We start from the raw sequence: 19303 nt of genomic DNA, 5'->3' as shown, positions 1-19303 counted from the left end.
TGTGTTTTCATTTCCAGTTAAAATGCACGTTGCAAGAAGATGAATGCGCATTGACCCTTTTTGAGGAGAGCTGCTCGACTGTATACATGCATTCGCATTCAAGTGGAACACGCATGGTACCTGTGCTACTCAGGCACCACATTGCTTCCTGTGCTCCGGTGTGGAGAAGCGAAGCAGTGGGTGAAGTGCATGGTTGAAACCAACACGATAACTCAAGGCATTTCCGTTGTCAAAACAATTCTAGAAACATTATCATTTTTGGCAACTGGGCTTGTCACGATCGAATCCTACTTGTCAAATGGGATGGATGCTGCAAATGCCCCCAGGGTGGTTCAGGCCACATTAGTCAGGTCGTGGTTTCTATTTTAAGTTTATAATGGAAGTTGCTTGTCCAACAGTTTTGCACTCATCAGCTGGGGCAGGAAAGGGCCAGTTAAACAACCCAGGAAAGGAGCAAAGGTCACAACCTCTAACCTCATACCCCCACTCGCCCCGCGTGTGCATTTCCCAGAACTCTCGCAGGCAAGCGGTCAACTCTGCAATTGGTTCATGGGCTTCGACACGTTGACCAATCAGGGCCGGTCCCATTCGTGGGGCACACCTCGCTCACAGGTCACAAGCGGGAGGAAGCTGCGGAAATGAAGGTCAATCTGCTGGACTCCACCTCCACTCGTGGACACCCGTAAAGCAGTAATGGAGCCGTTAATCTCTCCCGAGGAAGGCGCGTCCCGTTTAGAGGGAATTATCGGGCAGCAAGAATGTGAAGCAGGAGTTTACTCCCAAGTCACAACAGTGATCCAGAAACTGATTGGTTGAATGCACACACAGGCAGATGATGTTAAGTGACATTAAACTCACGTGTATCTCCACAAGTATATCTCGCTTCCATTATGGTCACTTTTATATGACAGAATATAACATATCCCGTGCTTAACATTACATTATTAATTGAGCAGCTGGTGAGGATATATATTTAAAAAATAAGTTTGTACCTAAGACTTTTAGATTCAAATAATGGCAGGCGGAGCAGTGGTATAGTGGTGAGTGTACCGTGGTATGAACCCCACAACCCGAGTTCAAATCCTAGCCAAGGCTAACATAATCTATGAGTGATATTAAAACCGTTTACTGGGTACTGGCATCTCTTCCCCACCCCCTTCACCAAACCACACTGACCAGCGTGGTGAAGTATGATAACAAAAAACCAACATGGGTGACACGGTGTGAGGAGGCCTTCATCTTTTGGTGGATTGAAAAAAGGGCTGGAATTTAATAAGATGCCAGCAATTGGCTTTTTTCCTGCTGAATGCTTCTGAAGTTTTATAGTGCTCTATTCATGAATGGAACAGACCACGCTGAACTTGATGTGAGAGCTGCTCATGCCTGACGTGGGGGAACGGAGGATTGCGTATGCACACAGGTACCAACGTGTTGACATGAGAGAGGAAGTCCAAGGTGAAAGAAACATAAAAACTAGGACAAAACCTGTGAGTCTCCCCCCTCCACGCTTGCAAAGGCAGGAAGTCGCGAGGGCTCGTAGATAAGCGTAGTTAACCCGCAACGGACACTTTTCCACCACCACCCAGGCCACACCTCCCCAGTGCTGCGCTCTCGCTGCCCCTGCCTCATCCCTGCCTTCCCTCCCGCACATGCATGGCCGCAGTGGCGGCGGCGCCATCACATGTGCTTGTGCTGTGACTCGGTTGTGCGGAATGCACTCAATCCTTCGGTTGTGAACAATGATATGGATGTTGATTGCTTCAAGTATTGTCCAGGCAACAATGGAAAAATAACAAAATGCTGTTGAAATAATGTGTTTTTTTCTTTTAACGAAACAATACTTACTCAAAAATCTTTGTCAGCTGATCAAAATCGGAGCTTCCGCAGAAGAGAGGCCTGTGAAGAAAAATGAGACACTTACTATAAACAGTGTCTCGGCTCCGAAAAACCAGGCTGCAGTCCAAGCCGTTAAAAAAGTGGAACTTTTTCAAGTAATAATTTAATGGGGAGAGGTGGCATAGTGATTAGTGCACTATGGACCCAACAACCTAAGTTTGACTGCCAGCTATAGCTAACATCTGTGGTGTGCAATATTTAGACTGCTTCAGGGCCTTCCTCCATGTGAATAACCAGCCCTGCCGGGCCTGTGCTCATGGTATGTGCGGCGAGGTGGGTGGTTCGTGGCAAAGATACCTGCGTCTGAACATCTCGGCAAAGATGCAGCCAACGCTCCACAGGTCAACGGTGGTGGCATAGCTCGACTGCAGCAGGACCTCCGGGGCACGGTACCACAGCGTGACCACCTGCAGCCCATGCCGCACATGCACACACAAGCACACAAGCGCACACACGCATGCACCGTTATAAGAGTCCTTGGACATTACAGCAGTCACCGCAGGGACGGGAAGCACCTCCCACGCTTTCCACATCCGCCAGTCCGCTCCGTCCACCTGTAGACATTGTCTAACGCCTTAGAAACACCCAACGGTCACGATCAGTAGACCCAAAAGAGGAGGCCACATCTGGGCACATAATGTGGCAATGAAAAGGGGTCATGCTGCATTGTCAATACCACTAACATCCCCGTTACCATGTAGCCATGTATGTATGTTAAACTGCTTTCGCATCGTACGTCGTCAACCGTGATAAACGGAGGTGTGGGTGAAGGACAGTCTGTCACAACCATCACCACCACCATCCTGTCCATCTTGTGTGTTGCACCCACCACAGTGAAACGTGGTAAATCGTGATAGTTGTATTCAAAATCAAGACGTCACCAGAGCCAAAACTGTTGATGCCACCTATGCGTCGGCAACGCTTTCGACCTTCCGTCAGATTCCGCAGTTACTGCACAGTAGACACGTAACCTCCAAAATCTGTTCCCCACAGTATCCCACCATCGGGTCTTAGGTCTTCCCCTTGACTTAAAACTAAATCAAGCAATCAGAGGAGTCTCAGATTTGTGGTACGTATGTCAAGTCAGCAGAGGGCCACAAGCTACGTGGTATAAATAGGCCTGTTGCTGAGCAAAATCCTCCCATGAGTCACAGCGAGAAACGCAGCTTTGGCACTGGTGCCGATAAGAGGTTAAGCGTGTCATTGTGCGGTGGTCAAGGCGGCTTGTGGCCGGCCTTGCTGTTGACTCGGCAAAATTGACCTCAATCGGAAAAGCTTGCCTTCTCATGCCGGGCCTAGGCAGCAATCGCTGCCATTCACATTTCCATTGCCACACTTCTGCCCTTCGATGACTGATTTGATGATTCAGAAATGCATTCAAAATATATTTTTTACTTAATGTGTAACAAATTAAAGAACCAATGGATGGATGCATAGCTTTTCTCTTGGCTAAGCAACTTGCAGAGCTTCTGTGATGCTGCTAACAGGTTTTGATGGTTTTCTTTGTAAATTTTCTGAACGGTAAACATTAACACCACTCAATGTGATGTGAACATTTCACACCAGTGTGCAAGTGAGTATGGACATTGGAATAGTTTCTCTTTACTAGAGTTCACGAGTTTACCGCATAAACATTCTCTGAACATTAAATGAGCAAAAGAAAAACACCCATGGCAGCTCACAAAAACACAATGTGAAAGTTACACACGAGTCAAAATCCAGTGTTAAATAAATTGCTGAAGGGAATTTCCTGCCGGAGAAACAAAGGACACAGTTTGTGCAAATGCGCTCACACACCTAGTGCTCTCACTGGTATACTGCTGCCAATTTAACTGTTCAGACCAAAGGAGAAATTCATCTCTTTTTTGGATGCGATGTTCAGAAACGGCGCACAGGACTTCCTGTTGGAAGTGTGAGTGGCACGCATCTTGGCCAACTCAGCCGCATTTGCAATCCTAGGTTTCACAAAACCATTAAGCCAACAGCCGTGACAGTATCTTGACATTATCTGGCACAGTGACACTCACACTGTCATGCCTCATCACTGCCAGGGGGATTTTTTTCTCTCCTGACTTTTGAAGACTGTCATTTAGATAATTTGTGCAATTCAACAATACACTAAAGTAAAAAAAAACTCATCTGTGAAGCATTAAGACTTTGTGAACACTATCAAGAAAATAAAGTTGTTAGACCCTTTACACTTTGAAACAGAGGCAGCTCATAGTGGTAAGCCAGAATGTTGAAATGTATCTGCTGAAATTAATGCTGTTAATAAAGCAAATTGCTCAACAACGGGGCGTTTGGCGGTGGCTACACGATTCGGCCTCTTTATGCCGAAGGCTTCTCCGCTCCGCGCCCCAGGCCGCCTGCACTGTGGTCACTGCTGCTGCGCTCGCTTTCAAAGAAAACCGGTAGTGGCCCCGGCCGGGCGAGGCACAGTCGACCGCGGCGGAAGCTGCAGCCCTAGGCCACCACTCGCAGGGAACATCCTGACAATTATCGGTCGCAACACGCGCGGCATCGCACGCTCGCTCGCGGCGCCGATATCACGACGCCAGAACCCACAACGTTGCAAACCCCAACCAATCCGTTCCTCTGCAGCCACCAGTGCTTCAACCGAAGAGGCTTTCTCAGAAATCCCACAAACGTGGCAACAAGCCACCCCAGCACTCTCCCACCCGGCATGGTCTTAACGAGAAAACGGGACTCCCTAGAGACCGCAGTTACAATGCATGGGATCTAAACGCTACCTTGTTGCACGACCATATATACAATACCGCAGGAGCCAATCATGCACCAGCTGTGGCCTCGTGTAACCTTCACAAATATAGATATGTCAATCAAGCAGCAGTGAACAGAATAAACACTAAAAGCAGTCTCTGATTCATACACAATCTGTACTGTATGATGGTGATTGTCATAATTTTTTCATTGTTCAGTAGATAGTTAATGCTTTCCAGATAAAGGCCTCGACGTGCTATTGCCTGCAGTCATGCATTCCCTCCGCATCGGCATGAGCTCTACCATCTAGGATTCCCACTCAGCCCTGTGCGATCTGGAGCATCGGCCTCATGTCTCTGCTGTAGCATCTCTGCTTTGCCAGATAGCCTGCGCACACATGCCTCCCTGCACAAGAGGAAGATCACCACTACAGGAGTACTGTCATTGGCTTTTACGGTCGATCCAGCAATATTGGCCGATGAATCATCGCTTATCGTGTCATGCCACCGAGTGGCCGCCCCCTGATGCAGTTATCCTGGGTTAGTCACGAGTACAGGTTTTGTACGACCCATAACTACGCCCCCATCACTGCCAAACCACCACTGATGGAACTAAGCACAGGCTCCTTTTGAGTAGAGAGGCGAATGGCCTCTGTGCTCAAAATAACAGTTTCTGCATTTCATTTCTCAGTATTTTCTTTCGATTCCATATAATTCAGTTCCGGGCCAAGAAAACCGCAGCGTATTTTTGCAATGAGTGGTGCATCGGGTGGCAGAGCCGGGTTGGGGCTGAGTACGATCATCGCCTGTTCCCTTCCCCCACCCTCCCCACTTACTGTGCAAACACCATCGCATCCGGCGTGCACCAGCTGGCTGCGTGGATGGAGGCCCCACGCGAGCTCCAGCTCAAAGGGCGGAAACGGAGCAGCGGCTCTTGAGTGCATGACTCATAGCCAGGACCACGCGGCTCCGGCTGCCAGAATGGGACCCATGATCTTCACCCCGCAGCACCGCGGCATCGCACACACCGCACAGCGCTTGGCGGAACAGCACGCGTGCCGTCACGAGCGATATTGGCAACAGCGAATACTCGATTTTTATTCGTGCTAACAACGTATTGTCCACTATCGCTGAGAACGTTGGCTTTGCTCATAACCAATTACTGGGGAATGAAGAGAAAATGTTGGATTAAGCAATACATTCGCTGAAATTCAGCACACTAAATCGGGTATGTATCTGTTGCAACTTATTCTTTGTACAAATTGTTCCATCTTAATTATCATGCAGGCACATAATTATCATTCAACATTGCTAAACGTAGCGGGCTGTGCCCCCATAATAGAACAATTAAATAACCACAGATGATTTTCATTGTCATGATTACGCTTTGCTATTTCAAGAGGATGCAAACTTTTTCCACAAAATTGAATGAGCTGCAGCTCAATGTAACCATAATTCCGAAGCGATCACCTACCATACTTAAAAGTGAGTTCGCACGAGTAGTGATGCAGTAGAACAGAAGGTTCCCTCTAAAGGGCAGAGAGGCGCTCAGCGACACCGGCTAAGGAGCTGCGCTGCTCACATGGGCAGCTTGCCCGGGCAGGCTCCGCACTCGGCACCCACCGCCTCCATCACCGCCAACGCATTGAAGCCTTCACGTTGAAACGTCTGCTACGGCAGAGCTCTGCCTGCGCCTGTTGCTGCCGCCACTGCCTCCGCCACTATTGCCGCCGCCGCCGCCGCCGCCCCTCACTGGTTGCGTACCGATCGCGATTGCCGTGAGTACCGCACGGCATGGCTGCCCGGCGCGCAAACGCTCCCCACTCCTCCCCATCGCAACTCGTGCTCAGGATGCGCCGTTCCGGGGATCACCTTCCATTAGTTTCCGCTAAAATCTTCGACGTGACTGCCGCAGCCACCATCGCCCACCTGCGACGTTCCTAAGAGCGACGTGCACGGTAACATCCTCGCGGTGACATCCTCGCGGTGACATCTTCGCGGTAACATCCACACGGTAACATCCACACGATAACTGGGTAGCGGTAACATCCATGCCGCGGCGGGCTTCTGGTAGTATCCACGAGGACCTAAGCCGCAGTTCGCCATTCACGGCGCACAATGAGAATTGGCGTCGCGATCCGGGACTACTTGTACGCCGAAGTGCGTAAATGCGTGGTCCCGTCCTATTGGCCTGACCCGTAAATACGATGGCGCCTTGCATTATTATTCGTCGAAAAAGGCTCCCACGCGAGTCGTTTCTACACCAATCTTAACCGAGCCAAGCCGCCCGCCTGAATGTCCTATTAGGGCAAGGGATGCGACCGGGACCTGTTAGCGATGCACTTACCTAGGGTGATGCATTGATAGATAATCTACCATTTTATAATCAAATTCTTACTTTTTTCTTAACAGGTGAGTGAATATTCTTGGTTCTTTCGGTAAAGTCACGTAGAAGGGAAACAATGAAATAATAAAAACAATACAATTCTCATGACGTTTCCACTGCAACACAAGCAATCTTCATCAGGTGTGAAAAACACAGCAAGAACATTTGAAAAAAGTGGCACTTTTTTCAAATTTTGGCACTTTTTTCAAATTTTCTTGCTGTGTTTTTCACACCTGATAATGATTGCTTGTGTTGCAGTCGAAACGTCGTGAGAATTTTATTGTTTTATATTTTTAATATTACATTTTTTCCCTTCTACATGACTTTACCGAAAGAACCAAGAATATGAATCCCTGCAGTCACGAAAGCTTTAAATCAGGTGAGTCAATATTGCGAATGTGATGGCTCCGTATCTTACAGAAAAACAGAGGAAGATGGTAGCAATGATGAAGATTCAAACATCTGTGCCTCACCCTACAAATGCACTGTGTCTATTCCAGGAAAAAATGTGGGGCATACACCGACGCAAAAGAAAACTATACAAATTCCGTAACACCGGTTCAATTAAAAACGTGACACTAAAAACAGAGTAAAAACCCTAATGACTGAGAATGTGATGCTTGCAGGAGGCCATACTTAGCAACCCTCAATCACTATCTATAACTGTCTAATTTTCCCATATTATTTAAGTGGAGTATCTATAAATGGATCACCCTGTATTAATGTCAACTGGTTCTTCACCTGCTGCTCAGTGCAGATTGGTGAAGGAGGAGCCCAAGACTAATTCTTATATTATTTGCCAACTCGATATCGTACATTTAAGAAATGTTATTTTATGAAAACATTTAAATAGTTTAAACCATGTCAAATGATAAAAAGAACATCAAACACCGGGAGGTTTTTCAGATTTTTTTTCTGTTGAATTCAATCAAAGTCACATGATACTTTGTGCTACATACACTGGCTGTACAAGTCGGCAGATGTTTTACTTTGGGGTTTTTTAGATGTTTAAAAATTGCATCAATGCAGGGCCCACAAAATGCAAAAAATATTATAACGTCCTTACTAGGTTTTACGTTGATAACAACTTGCCCAGATTGCGCTGGTAGCTTAAATTATTACTGCATCCAACAGGAATACTTGAAAATGAAAAGACATTGTTTTTCTTTAATATGTTACATCAATCCCTCAAGCTGATCATCCCCGACTCAGCTCAATATCAAACACATTGACAGTCCATCCACCTTCACCACGATCACACAACTCCTCTCTACACTGGCACGTGACACAGGTTTAACTGAGAAGGCCAAGATGACAGAAGATGTCCTCGGCACAGCTTGGCTACAACACAATTCACAACAGAGTCTGGCTGGACAAGTTCCTGGGTTCCAAATCGTCACGACAGTGGACCAGCGTGTGCTGCACTGGCTGTGAAACTTGCCGATGTGCACATGCTGGATACTTCAAGACAAATTAATCACTTACCGTCCACGTCTAGCACCTGTTCTCCAATAATAAAAGTGCATAACTGGAACCGAATGACAACAAGCACAAGCGCGATTCTCTCGCAATGTTTAGCAGGTGGAAAACTGACTGCCAACGCAATGTCAGCAGAGAATTGGCCGCAGGTGAAAAAGGCAATAGATAATAATTGAAGAGCGGCAGGCAGATAGAGAGGTGGCGAAGAGAAGCAGCAACAAACATGCAAGGAGTAACTCAAAAGATTAAGGGAAACACAAAGGTGAGGAGTGGCAGGTAAAGGGAGTCAGGTGAGCGATGAGCAGCAAGTGAAGGGCGATGGACGGGCGAGAAGCGTGGAGTGAACAGGCTGGGGGGGGGGGGCAGGTCTACGCACACACACACACACGTGCGCACCGTCCTTCCCTGCGTCACACACAGGAAGAGCCTTCAGGCAAGGTTAGGTCTCAGCTGGGTTAGACCAAACAGTTTTCATGCCCCTCAAGGATAATTACCAGACTTTGACTTTTATTGCAAATAAGCCAAGCATTTGTACTGTTTGTGGTGCTTCAATGTAAAGGTTCCCTAAGCGCCTATCTCCTGGTTTGCTTCCATGTTCTCGTTGCCTGAACGTTTGTGTTGTTTAACCTAAGGCACTGGGCAATCCACCCCTAAATATGTACTGGGACTTGGCGAAGCTCTTTTGATAAAACGAGTAAGGGACAATTCTAGATTTTAAGCTTTCGTGACTGCAAGGATTCATACTCTTAGTTCTTTCGGTAAAGTCACGTAGGTAAAAAATTTAATTAAAATTAATATTATTATAATTTTATTTTTATTAATTTTAATTTCATTTTTTACCTACGTGACTTTACCGAAAGAACTAAGAGTAAGGAACATTATTGTCATTCAAATGGAAACAGTGGCGCAGTGGTAAGTGCCCCGCGCTAGGATCCCGACGACTTAAGTTAAATTCCCCACCACAGTTAACATCGGCAGCAACTAACAATCGAACCGCTCCTGCCTTCCTCAACCCCCTTTTCACCAACAACCTGTACCGACCAGCATGGTGAAGCATGGTAAAAAATAAATATATTACCAACATAGCCTGGGGATGTCTTCATCCAGCAGTGGATTGAGGTTTGGTTTAAAAATGTTTACTATATATGAAAGAAACCAAATAAGGCTGAGCACATTCTAGATTTAAAGTTTTCGTGACTGCAAGGATCCATACTCTTTGGTTCTTTCGGTAAAGTCACGTAGGTGAAAAAATAAGAATAAAATTTGAAATAATCAAATTAAATCACGACGTTTCGGAAGCAACACAAGCTTCTGTCATTAGGTGTTTCTTACTATGGTTGTCCCCACATGATGACGGAAGCTTGTGTTGCTTCCGAAACGTCGTGATTTAATTTGATTATTTTTATTTTTTTTCACCTACATGACTTTACCGAAAGAACCAAAGAGTAAGGCTGAGCTTGTAATGCAGTGCACAAGCGCTGCATTGTCAGCACCAGCCGGGCACCTACCCCCTTTGCGCCGTCATGTGCCTCAGCAAGGACTCTGCATCTTCACCCCACTCTGCCTGGTGCTCATTCACAGATGCAAAGTGCCCTCGAGCGGTGCGTTGGAAATGCAGATGTTCCATCGTTACACTATATTTTAGTTGCTATAAAAATAAATTTCCTCAACGAGCCGTCTGTTTTGAGTTACTGTTGAATGTGATGCACATTAACCCACTTTACTGTACCACTTCCTGGAGCTCATTGTTATTAAGTCACTGATTTGTGTCTTGATTTAAGTGCCAAGTTAACCCCTCTGCCATCACTGCATGTTTAATTTAATGTTGCACATTGAGGTGAGGAAACACTCAGAACGACAGCATTGGATTGACACCGTTGCTCGTGATCATCACATAGTTATCTGAATTCCTGCAGCGCAGCCACGCTAGAAATCTCTCGTGGAGCTCATCATGGGACCTTCGGCGCCGAGTAGTGGATCGAGATGACTGGCTTCCCTGAAGGTTTGCAGGTTTTAAGTTACTGTGCTCCCCCGAACAGTGCCCGGGGGCCAGCAGTTGGTTTAAAATGGTAAAGCTTGAGAAGTAGAGATGAGCCGTAACTTTTCAAAGAATAAAAAAATCTGTTGGCATCTTTCACATTTAAAAATGAAAAGTGGTGGATTATTTTTAACGGCAAGTTGGACAAAGAGAGATTTTATAGCAACTCTCGGACCGAAATGCACTGATGAACAGGAGATACATCTGTGCGAGCATTGCGTAAAGCCACACTTTGACCACACAGCAAACAGTTTGAGACTTGGCACGGGAGACGGGGAAAGCGTCTGGGCCCAAAACTCAAAGCTCAAGTAATTTGTGTTGTTTGCAAAAGGCAAGATTTACATTTTCGCACGGACCAAAAAATAATGCGCCATTGCCATAAAAAGAAAACGATCTGGGCGCTTTTATGGTGTCAACGAACAAGGCACAATTTGCCGGCTCGAGGCCATTAGCTCCACTTGCATCTGTAGGTGTCGCGGTGCCAGCGGGCGGTGAATAAGCCTCCATTCACTCATCGCCAAGGGCTCCGGGCCATTTCTTGGTTCATCACCCTAACATAATCTCAACAGCTGTACCGAAATCATGTAAACAAGGGCGCTTAACAAAAGAGATGCTCCAGGACAAAAATTTGTACAACTGTTATACATGTCCTGTAATTATATAATTACAGCCCTTTGTCAGTTCACTGTTAAATTGCTGGATTAAGTCATCCCAATGCCACATCAGTCATGGGTGTTCATTGACCATACTTCACCACGTTGGGCAGTGCGGGTTGGTGAATAGGAGGTGCTCAGTAAACACTCACCACTGATGTTACCAGTGGCCAAAAATAGGACTCAGGCGGCTAGGTTTATAGCTCAGTGTGTGAATCGCTGCACTCTATTTGGAATAACACTGCTTAGGACTCACAAAGCTGAACGTGATCAGTCGGCATCAAGTTATAAATATCACCAAGATGAAAGATCTCCATATTTTGGCCAACTAGCCTTTGAGCGTCTTTTTACTGATCCCTCAACTATTAAAACCATTATCTTTAAATACACATTGTTTTAGCTACATTCATTTTGTTTTGAATGTAAGTTTCAAACTCGTAGCAGAAACATATTTCCATCAACTGATGGAGATGAGCCGTCATCACTGTTCATTTTATCTAGGAGACGCTTTCACTTTAAAGCATTGCAATATCTAAAGAGTGAACGTGCAAACACATCTGCCTTACCACCGAGGTAAGAGCCATCTGGAAGCTGTAGATGCGCGCGAGGCCAAAGTCAGCGAGCTTGACCTGCCCGTCGCTCGTCACGAGGATGTTCTGGGGCTTGAGGTCGCGGTGCACCACGCGGTGAGTGTGCAGGAAGTCCAGCCCGTTCAGCAGCTGGTGCATCATATCCTGGCCACCACAGGGCACACAAAACGCATCGGCATGGCGGTGAGACAGGAGGCGTTAGCTGTTGACGAGCGCCAGTTTAAACGCGTTCGCGTATCAAATGGAGAAGCGCCAAGATTCTAGGCAGAAGGCACCGCACTATGTGTATCACATGCATGGTGGAAAATACAGAATTTCCGTTTCAAGTGTACATGCACAGCTGTTTATAGATGTAATGAAATCACTGCTGGTAGCGTGCCCATTTGACAATGCTTTCCAGTAATTCTCACGCAACATCACGTATTTAACCAGAGCGCGCCCTTATCGTGATGAGGTTATTTATTTAGTGTGGTTATACATGCTAACGCAGCATCGCTACTTTGTTATCCTCGCACAATTTGCTCTTTCTCTGCCAAACGTGGTCTTGATTATACGTGAGCTCCGAAGGGGCTACACGAGTGGTTTGTGTTATACTCCTTTCCGAGACAAAACCGACATTATTTTCAACAACAATGTTGCCATGGCTTTTGTGATGAATGCACTTTTCTAAGGCAATTCTGACATGTGGTACAAGGCTCATCTTGAAAAAAAATTGTAATACTAACGGGAACGCGACGATGAGAAATTCCGCATCGCACATGGCCACAAAATATGATGATTTTGTGATTGATGTGCCTGAGCCAGTAACCACAGACACCAATTTCAACATCACCTGTTCCATAAACTCAGCCTCAAGAGAATCGACAAAGCAGGCGAGAGGCAAGGTGTTTCAGGTAAAGTAATATAATCGCAACATCACTTTAAAACAACAGCGCTGGTACTTGAACATAACCTTGCCTGATTAAATCAAATTCATATAAAGTAAAAATGTATTACTCAAATATTTAGCTACGTGCCTGCCTGTCCGTTACCACTATTATTATGTAGTATAACAATCACGTGGATGATAGGCTTCATGCACAACACTCTACAAGGGTCATCATTGAATGAAAACCTATTCTATAAGTACGTGAGTGACTCCAGGCTAAACAAACCGGATGATCATCCAACACTGGACTTTCATTCGATTTCGTGACATTCTAATTGTAAATCAGCAGGTGGACACGGCAGGGACACGGGCCGCAAGGCCAGCCTGCCCGCGCTATCACGAGAGCCCCTGTCTGGCCTCGGAGACTCCGTCGAGTTGAACGGTTTGGGCCCCCCGAGGCCAGGCGCCGGCTGCGCTATGCTCGCGTCGTCGCATATAGTGGCGCGTGAGCGGAACCGGTGCTCCCCAACTGTGGGGCCCCTGCCCCAACACCCACACGCCCTGCGCACCACCACGGTCGAACACATCTCTCCAACATTCCTCCTTTATGAGAAACCTGCCTAATGTGAATCAGATGGATGGAAGAACAAAATTACAACAATTACCGCATGTCTTTCTATTCAACGGCCTCGCAGTATTTTTATTGGCGAGCAGACCTCGATTGGGCCCTCTGAGCCCTAGGCATTTCCACCGACTTTTTAGGAATCTTCAGAAACTGTGTTATAAAGCACATTTACAAGGAGATATTTAGAGCAGCAGTTGGCTCACTACCAACACTGCCAGAATGAAGAAAAAGGGATTTATTGTATCACTGGGCTCTCAAGAGGTTAAATAAAGGCAACAAAATACTACAATGAAACTCCTTTTGCACACAAGGCTTCTCAAAAGTGCTTAAAGGTAGGCAATCGGAACAACTTATGTGCGCTTGATGCAAAGGCTCGTGTACCACTGAGCATCCCTGTCCCGCCGCAGTCGCACGAGGCGATGGCTCTGTGCTCCATGAATTGATGGTGGGGGGGAGGGGGGAGGAGCTGTTCAGACTCCTGCCACGGATGGGGCAGCAGCAAGGAGGAGGGGAGAATTTTAGTGCGCTGAGGAAAGCGGACCCACCACGTCGGAGCTTCCGCTGCCAGAGCAGGCCGCGCCCGGCAGCCCCAACCACGTGGCCCTCTCTGGCCCGGCCGCCCAGCCTCGCACAGCCGCCGCTTTGTGCCCGCGTCAGCTCACATTTTATTAATTATGCCAAGAAGTGGCAGCGGCGCGCACAGCCACGGGGACCGGCAGCACCAAACTCCGCTCCGGCAGAAAACCACAGCAAATGAACAGCTGGCCCGAAATGTTAATTATTTATTTAACGGACAGAGCATCCGGGCCATCTGCCGTACTACAATTGTTTCCCGTCCATCTCACAATTCATTTGCGGGTTTTTTTTTCTTGATCTCTCTCTCTCTCCTCCCCCCACAATTTGGCAGCCTTCTTTTCTGCTGGTGGCAACGCAGTGTCCCGTGCAGCTGTCATCCTCCTCCGACAGTTACCTCCTGACCCAGCAACCGCATTTGTAGATGAGTGCTCAACAGCAGGTCCATTGAGCACAGAGTGCTCTAACAGCTGTTCATTCAATTGTCCAGCTTAGGAGTTGACCACAAAGACAAGTTTTAATACCAATTCGAAAGGCTGTAAAAATGAACCCAACAACTGAACAGAAAAGCAGCTTCTCCGACACAAGCAATTGAATGCATTAATAAGTAATCAACCCCTATCTATATTTTATATCTCAAGCCAACTTTAATTGTAGTCTTGCTGCCAATTAATTGTCAAATTCATGAGCACGTGCCATTTAAGTTCACAGCTGTCAACTGGTACAACAATGCAGCGATGGTGCACTGAAGTGAAACTCCCCACGTTTGGATGCGCACTCTTAGGGGGCATCACATCTATTATAAAAGCCCGGCGTTCCGTTTGTCCGTCAACTAAATTATAATAACATTTCAGAAGGCCTGAAAGAAAAAGTTTTAGATATTGGACCGCCCCCCCTCCCCCCCCAGAAGAGGGGGTAAAAAGTTGATTCAACAGGTTTACAAAAAAAAATAAGTTCACCCCCCTCCCCCCACAAAATGATTTTCACTCCCCCACCCCCCCTCCTCCCCAAAATAAATGTATTTTGTAGGCAAATATGACAACACACCCTACATAAAATAGTCAGTAGTATCTGCACACATTGGGGGGGGGGGGAGAAGAGGACATCAGTGGGGGCAATAGGCAAGGCGCCAAGCGCCAAGAAGCCAACCGCAGGAGCTTGAATAAGGCCGTAGGCCGCTGAAATTGTAGTCAATAGAAAGTGACGAATACGGGACTTCGTGTACAACCAGCCTGGAGCAGCAGCCGAGGAAAACTTTTACACTGGACCAATGGCCGAGGAGAACCGAGAACGCAGGCAGATGCACATCCCCTTCGTTGCTGCTATCAGAGTGTGGGAACCAATGAGTCCTGCATATTCATGTGGTGCTAAGCTTCGAGAGAGCTGGTGGGAGAAGGAGGAGCGACGAGCCGTGGCTGCAGCGAGCGACTTCTCGATCACAAAACCGCTTATCGGCAGCGTGTGAGCCAGGTGCGAGCTGTAAACTTTTATGTCACAAGACCACCGGTGGTTTTGTCACACCTGAAAGTGGGAAAATGGGGTGTGGGGCCTGGGAGCAGGAGACGCGTTTCCCTTCCACCAGTCCCAATATGACTCTTTTACCGTACTCTCGTTAATAAATACGACTTCAAAAGAGGGGTGCACTGACACCTTACATTTTCGCAAAGAAGCCCCTCTATAATACCCATGATCCCAGAGGAACTGTAAGATAACAGAAGATTTTCGTCAGCGCTTCTTTATGGAGGACACGTTATATTCACAATTTTCCTTCCTAATTATTCAATGAATTTTTACCACTCTGGGTTGTGATTTGATTCAACTCTCATTTTTAATAACGTGGTGCATGCAGTGGCCACTTGTGGCTAGAAAGGTTACGTCAATCCACTGTATGCAATATATGTAAGGTTATAGATATTATGCGATGCGCGCCTTAAGAATCGACGTAAACATTTTTATTGATGCAGCCCTAATACTGAAATGTAATATTTAAAACAGGCATCCAAATTGGTAGAATGACATCTCTCTTTTCTTTGGTAAAGTTTGAAGGGCGTTATTGCTTTTAACATAATTTGACAAGAGACAACGCCGCTTGGTATAGTATAGTGTCCTCGGTGTTTTAAACCTCTACTCCAATGCAATTGCAGCATCTCAACCTGTTCTCAATTCCTTCATGCAAGGCCCATATATACCTTCAGAACAATGCCACTGCAAACACAGGTACCACCCCACTGCAAGCATGTGCGACCAAAGTCGGTGTGAAAGGAAACACATACAATAGACTGCTTTGTCCTGCGGAGTGATTTTATGGCGTTCAAGATAACACCAAAAAAAGTTAAAATCGGAAAATAAACACACACTTTACACCCACTGATAAAATTCATTGGCCCATTGTACTGATGTATTCCAGTGGGGGAGGAGGGAGAGTCGTAAACAGATGTACATGAAAAAAGAGCATGTTCAGTTGCTAAAGTAAGCACACGCACACAAAGCCACTGCACAGTCTTACATGTGGGGCAGCCAGTGCATAACCTTACAGCATTTTTCTTATCAAAAGTCAAAGTGATTTCCTGCTCAAAATATCATTGAGCCAGTGTTTATCACTTGCTTACATCCCTGAGCCAGTTGTGGAGATTCCATAGTCATATGGGCGCGACAGAGTCTCTCACTGTTGACCTCCATCATTTTCTTGACCCCGAAGGGATGATGGGCTGAGTCAACACTTAACCAGGATTTGAACTTGAAACCTCTTGATTGGGGGCTTCTCACTCTACCACTGAGACACCTGGCACAATTTCATATAAAGTCCCTTATTGAACATCTTCACCAAGGGATAGATTAAGAAGAGATAAAAATTGCATTTTTTTAAATGACCTTCAAGCAACATGTTACTTACTGGCAATGATGATGATAACACGTTAATATTTAAGTTTTATTTTGCCAACCAAATGATGCATTTTTGCAAAAGTCAACAAGTGCCACAGCTATTTCACACCGGCACGACTCCCATTATCACTCTCAACACACGCTGCAAAAAACATATTTACAATTATTCGCAACTCTACAATTACTGTAGCCGAGGAAGCTCGAATCTGCATCAGTGTCCAATCACAGAGCAGATATGGGCAGACAACTGTAAGAGAGCTCTAGCGAGGCGTGCGTGCCACACGCAGCAAAGAAGAACTACCCACGGCGATCGCCGATGGCGAACCGTCAAGGGGGAACCCGAGTGTTGTGGTGTAAGCACGGCTTTCTGGCCGTCACAGGTGCAGGAAAAGGCATTCGAATTTCTTCATAAGCAACGCGACCCTTCGTGTTGGAGAACAGTCCACGGGGCTCTCGGAGGTTTTTACCTTTATCTTGTCGGCGGGGAGGCCGGGCGCGGGCGCCTTCTCCAGGTAGGTGGACAGGTCCTGGTCCACGTGCTCGAAGACGAGCGTGAGCCTCGTCTCGCGGTCGGTGCGGGACGTGGCGCAGACGTCAAACAGCCTGGACACAAGGGCACAAGTCGTATGTTTAACTGGGTGAGCATTCAAGATACCATGAAAGTCTCGTTTGGGTCACTTCAATGACAAAAGCATAACAAATAAAATTAAATACAGCAATGAAGCCAACATAAATCAAGAGGAAAAAAACTGCGCCATATGAGTAATACAAAAACCCCATAAATCTATGATGAATAAGAACTTAATTTTAACATAAGTCGGCTCCAGCAGATAATGTTTTTTTTTTATCTATGGGACCCTTTTTGCCGGTATCAAGATAATGAAAAAATAGGCTTTACCCTTTCCGGTAGATAATAAAGGTGTTAAGATATTCAAACATCAAATAGACACCTATTGCAAGGCATGAAGTCTGAATTAACCACACGTGTGTCATAAAACATGCAAAGAAACATGCTATGATAATGTATGCATTGTCCTTGAAATTGACTGACCTACACTAGAGACTTTTCTTTTCCTTTATGGCCTTGTCTCACCAGTGTTAGGCCAGAGAACACGAAAGCCGCACAAAGCAATGAAAATACATTATCGAAGCATGTTTTATGAAATGGCAGGACAGTAGGTGGGTTTTTAAAACAGTCTGTGTTTTAAAAATAGTCCTGAGACTCGGTAGAGATTTCTTAGACAAATAAAAATATAAAAGTTTCTTGAGACCTATTGAGGGTTTTTTTCTGGATAAACAATGGACATTGTCTTATTAAGTAATATCTGTGTATATATACAGATGCACTGGAAACATGTGCCACAAGCACATTCCTTTTGTGTAATTGTAACCAACATTCACGACCACTACATATTACAATGAAGCTATAATTATTTAATTTTTTAAGTGTAATTTCCCTCAAATTTTGTCCAGACTGTGCTATCGGTTTCACTTCAAAAGGTGAAGAGGCCATTCGAATCTCTCACAGAGCAGTGCAACCCTTGATGTTTAAGAACGACCCACGGAAGCGGATGTCACCGAGCTACCTCTGAGATCCCTTCAAGTGGTCTCCGGTCCAATCACTGATTATTTAATGCTTCACAAGCCACTGACTGGCGCGGGTTAAACAGCACAACTATTTGTGAAGCTGCGATTTAAAGCTTTCGTGACTGCAGGGATTCATCTTCTTGGTTCTTTCGGTAAAGTCACGTAGAAGGGAAATAATAAAATAATAAAAATAAAACATAATAAAATAATTCTCACGACGTTCCGGCCACAACGCAAGCAGCCGTCCTCAGGTGGAGAACAGGCCTGTCGGAAAGACAGCGTCTGAATGACAGACAGACCTGTTCTTCACCTGAGGACGGCTGCTTGCGTTGTGGCCGAAACGTCGTGAAAATTATTTTATTATGTTTTATTTTTATTATTTTATTATTTCCCTTCTACGTGACTTTACCGAAAGAACCAAGAAGATATTTGTGAAGCGTTTATGGACACAGGCACAACAGAGCTGGCTGCTAACTCCTCATCCTACCAGGCTGGCGTAAGCCATCGCTCGGGGCCTAACTGCAGCAGGTCTTCCAGTGGAAAAAATCTCTGCGAGGAGGCGCAACAAAGACGCTGCGGAGAGAACCTGCTCGCATGGACGCACACACACACGCATGCACTCTTGGCTTTTGTATATTTCTCCACCATCCTGGCGACCAGGCTGAGCTGAGCGTGCCGGTCATGGATTATCAACAGCTCCGCTTTGATCTGACTCTCCAGCTCACCCGGACATGGAGTGCAGGAGTAGGGCTCGAGGGGGTAGAAGACACCTACAGAAGGGGCTCTTTATCTGCCTGGTTACTCCTGGCAGGCCTGGTGTGGTCGCCCACAGAGATCGCATGTAAGAGATTGAGATATCAGCAAACACATGCCACTTGTTTTTTTTCTAGGAGGGGGGGAGGCAGACCCTAATCATTCATTCAACCGCAAAAACAATAGCAGGGTCTGGCCCCTGCTCGCTGCTTCACACCGACTCCTATGGGGCCTCTGTTAGGAACCCTTGCC

General features: G+C 46.3%; 1 protein-coding gene across 1 annotated transcript in view; it reads right to left on the bottom strand.

The window, feature by feature from the left end:
* The window catches only part of LOC133345927 (cyclin-dependent kinase 6-like), a 50539-nt gene that overhangs the window by 8953 nt on the left and 22283 nt on the right, over positions 1-19303 (bottom strand). The window contains 4 exon segments of the mRNA XM_061557061.1: positions 1846-1896; positions 2194-2303; positions 11739-11906; positions 17179-17314. Coding sequence (XP_061413045.1) covers positions 1846-1896; positions 2194-2303; positions 11739-11906; positions 17179-17314 — 465 coding nt within the window.

This window comes from Lethenteron reissneri, chromosome 23 (genome assembly GCF_015708825.2).
Source record: "Lethenteron reissneri isolate LAM-NWPU_2019-01 chromosome 23, ASM1570882v1, whole genome shotgun sequence".
Taxonomy (NCBI): Eukaryota; Metazoa; Chordata; class Hyperoartia; order Petromyzontiformes; family Petromyzontidae; genus Lethenteron; species Lethenteron reissneri.
Note: the sequence above shows the minus strand (reverse complement) of the source record. Positions and strands in the feature narration are given on the sequence as shown.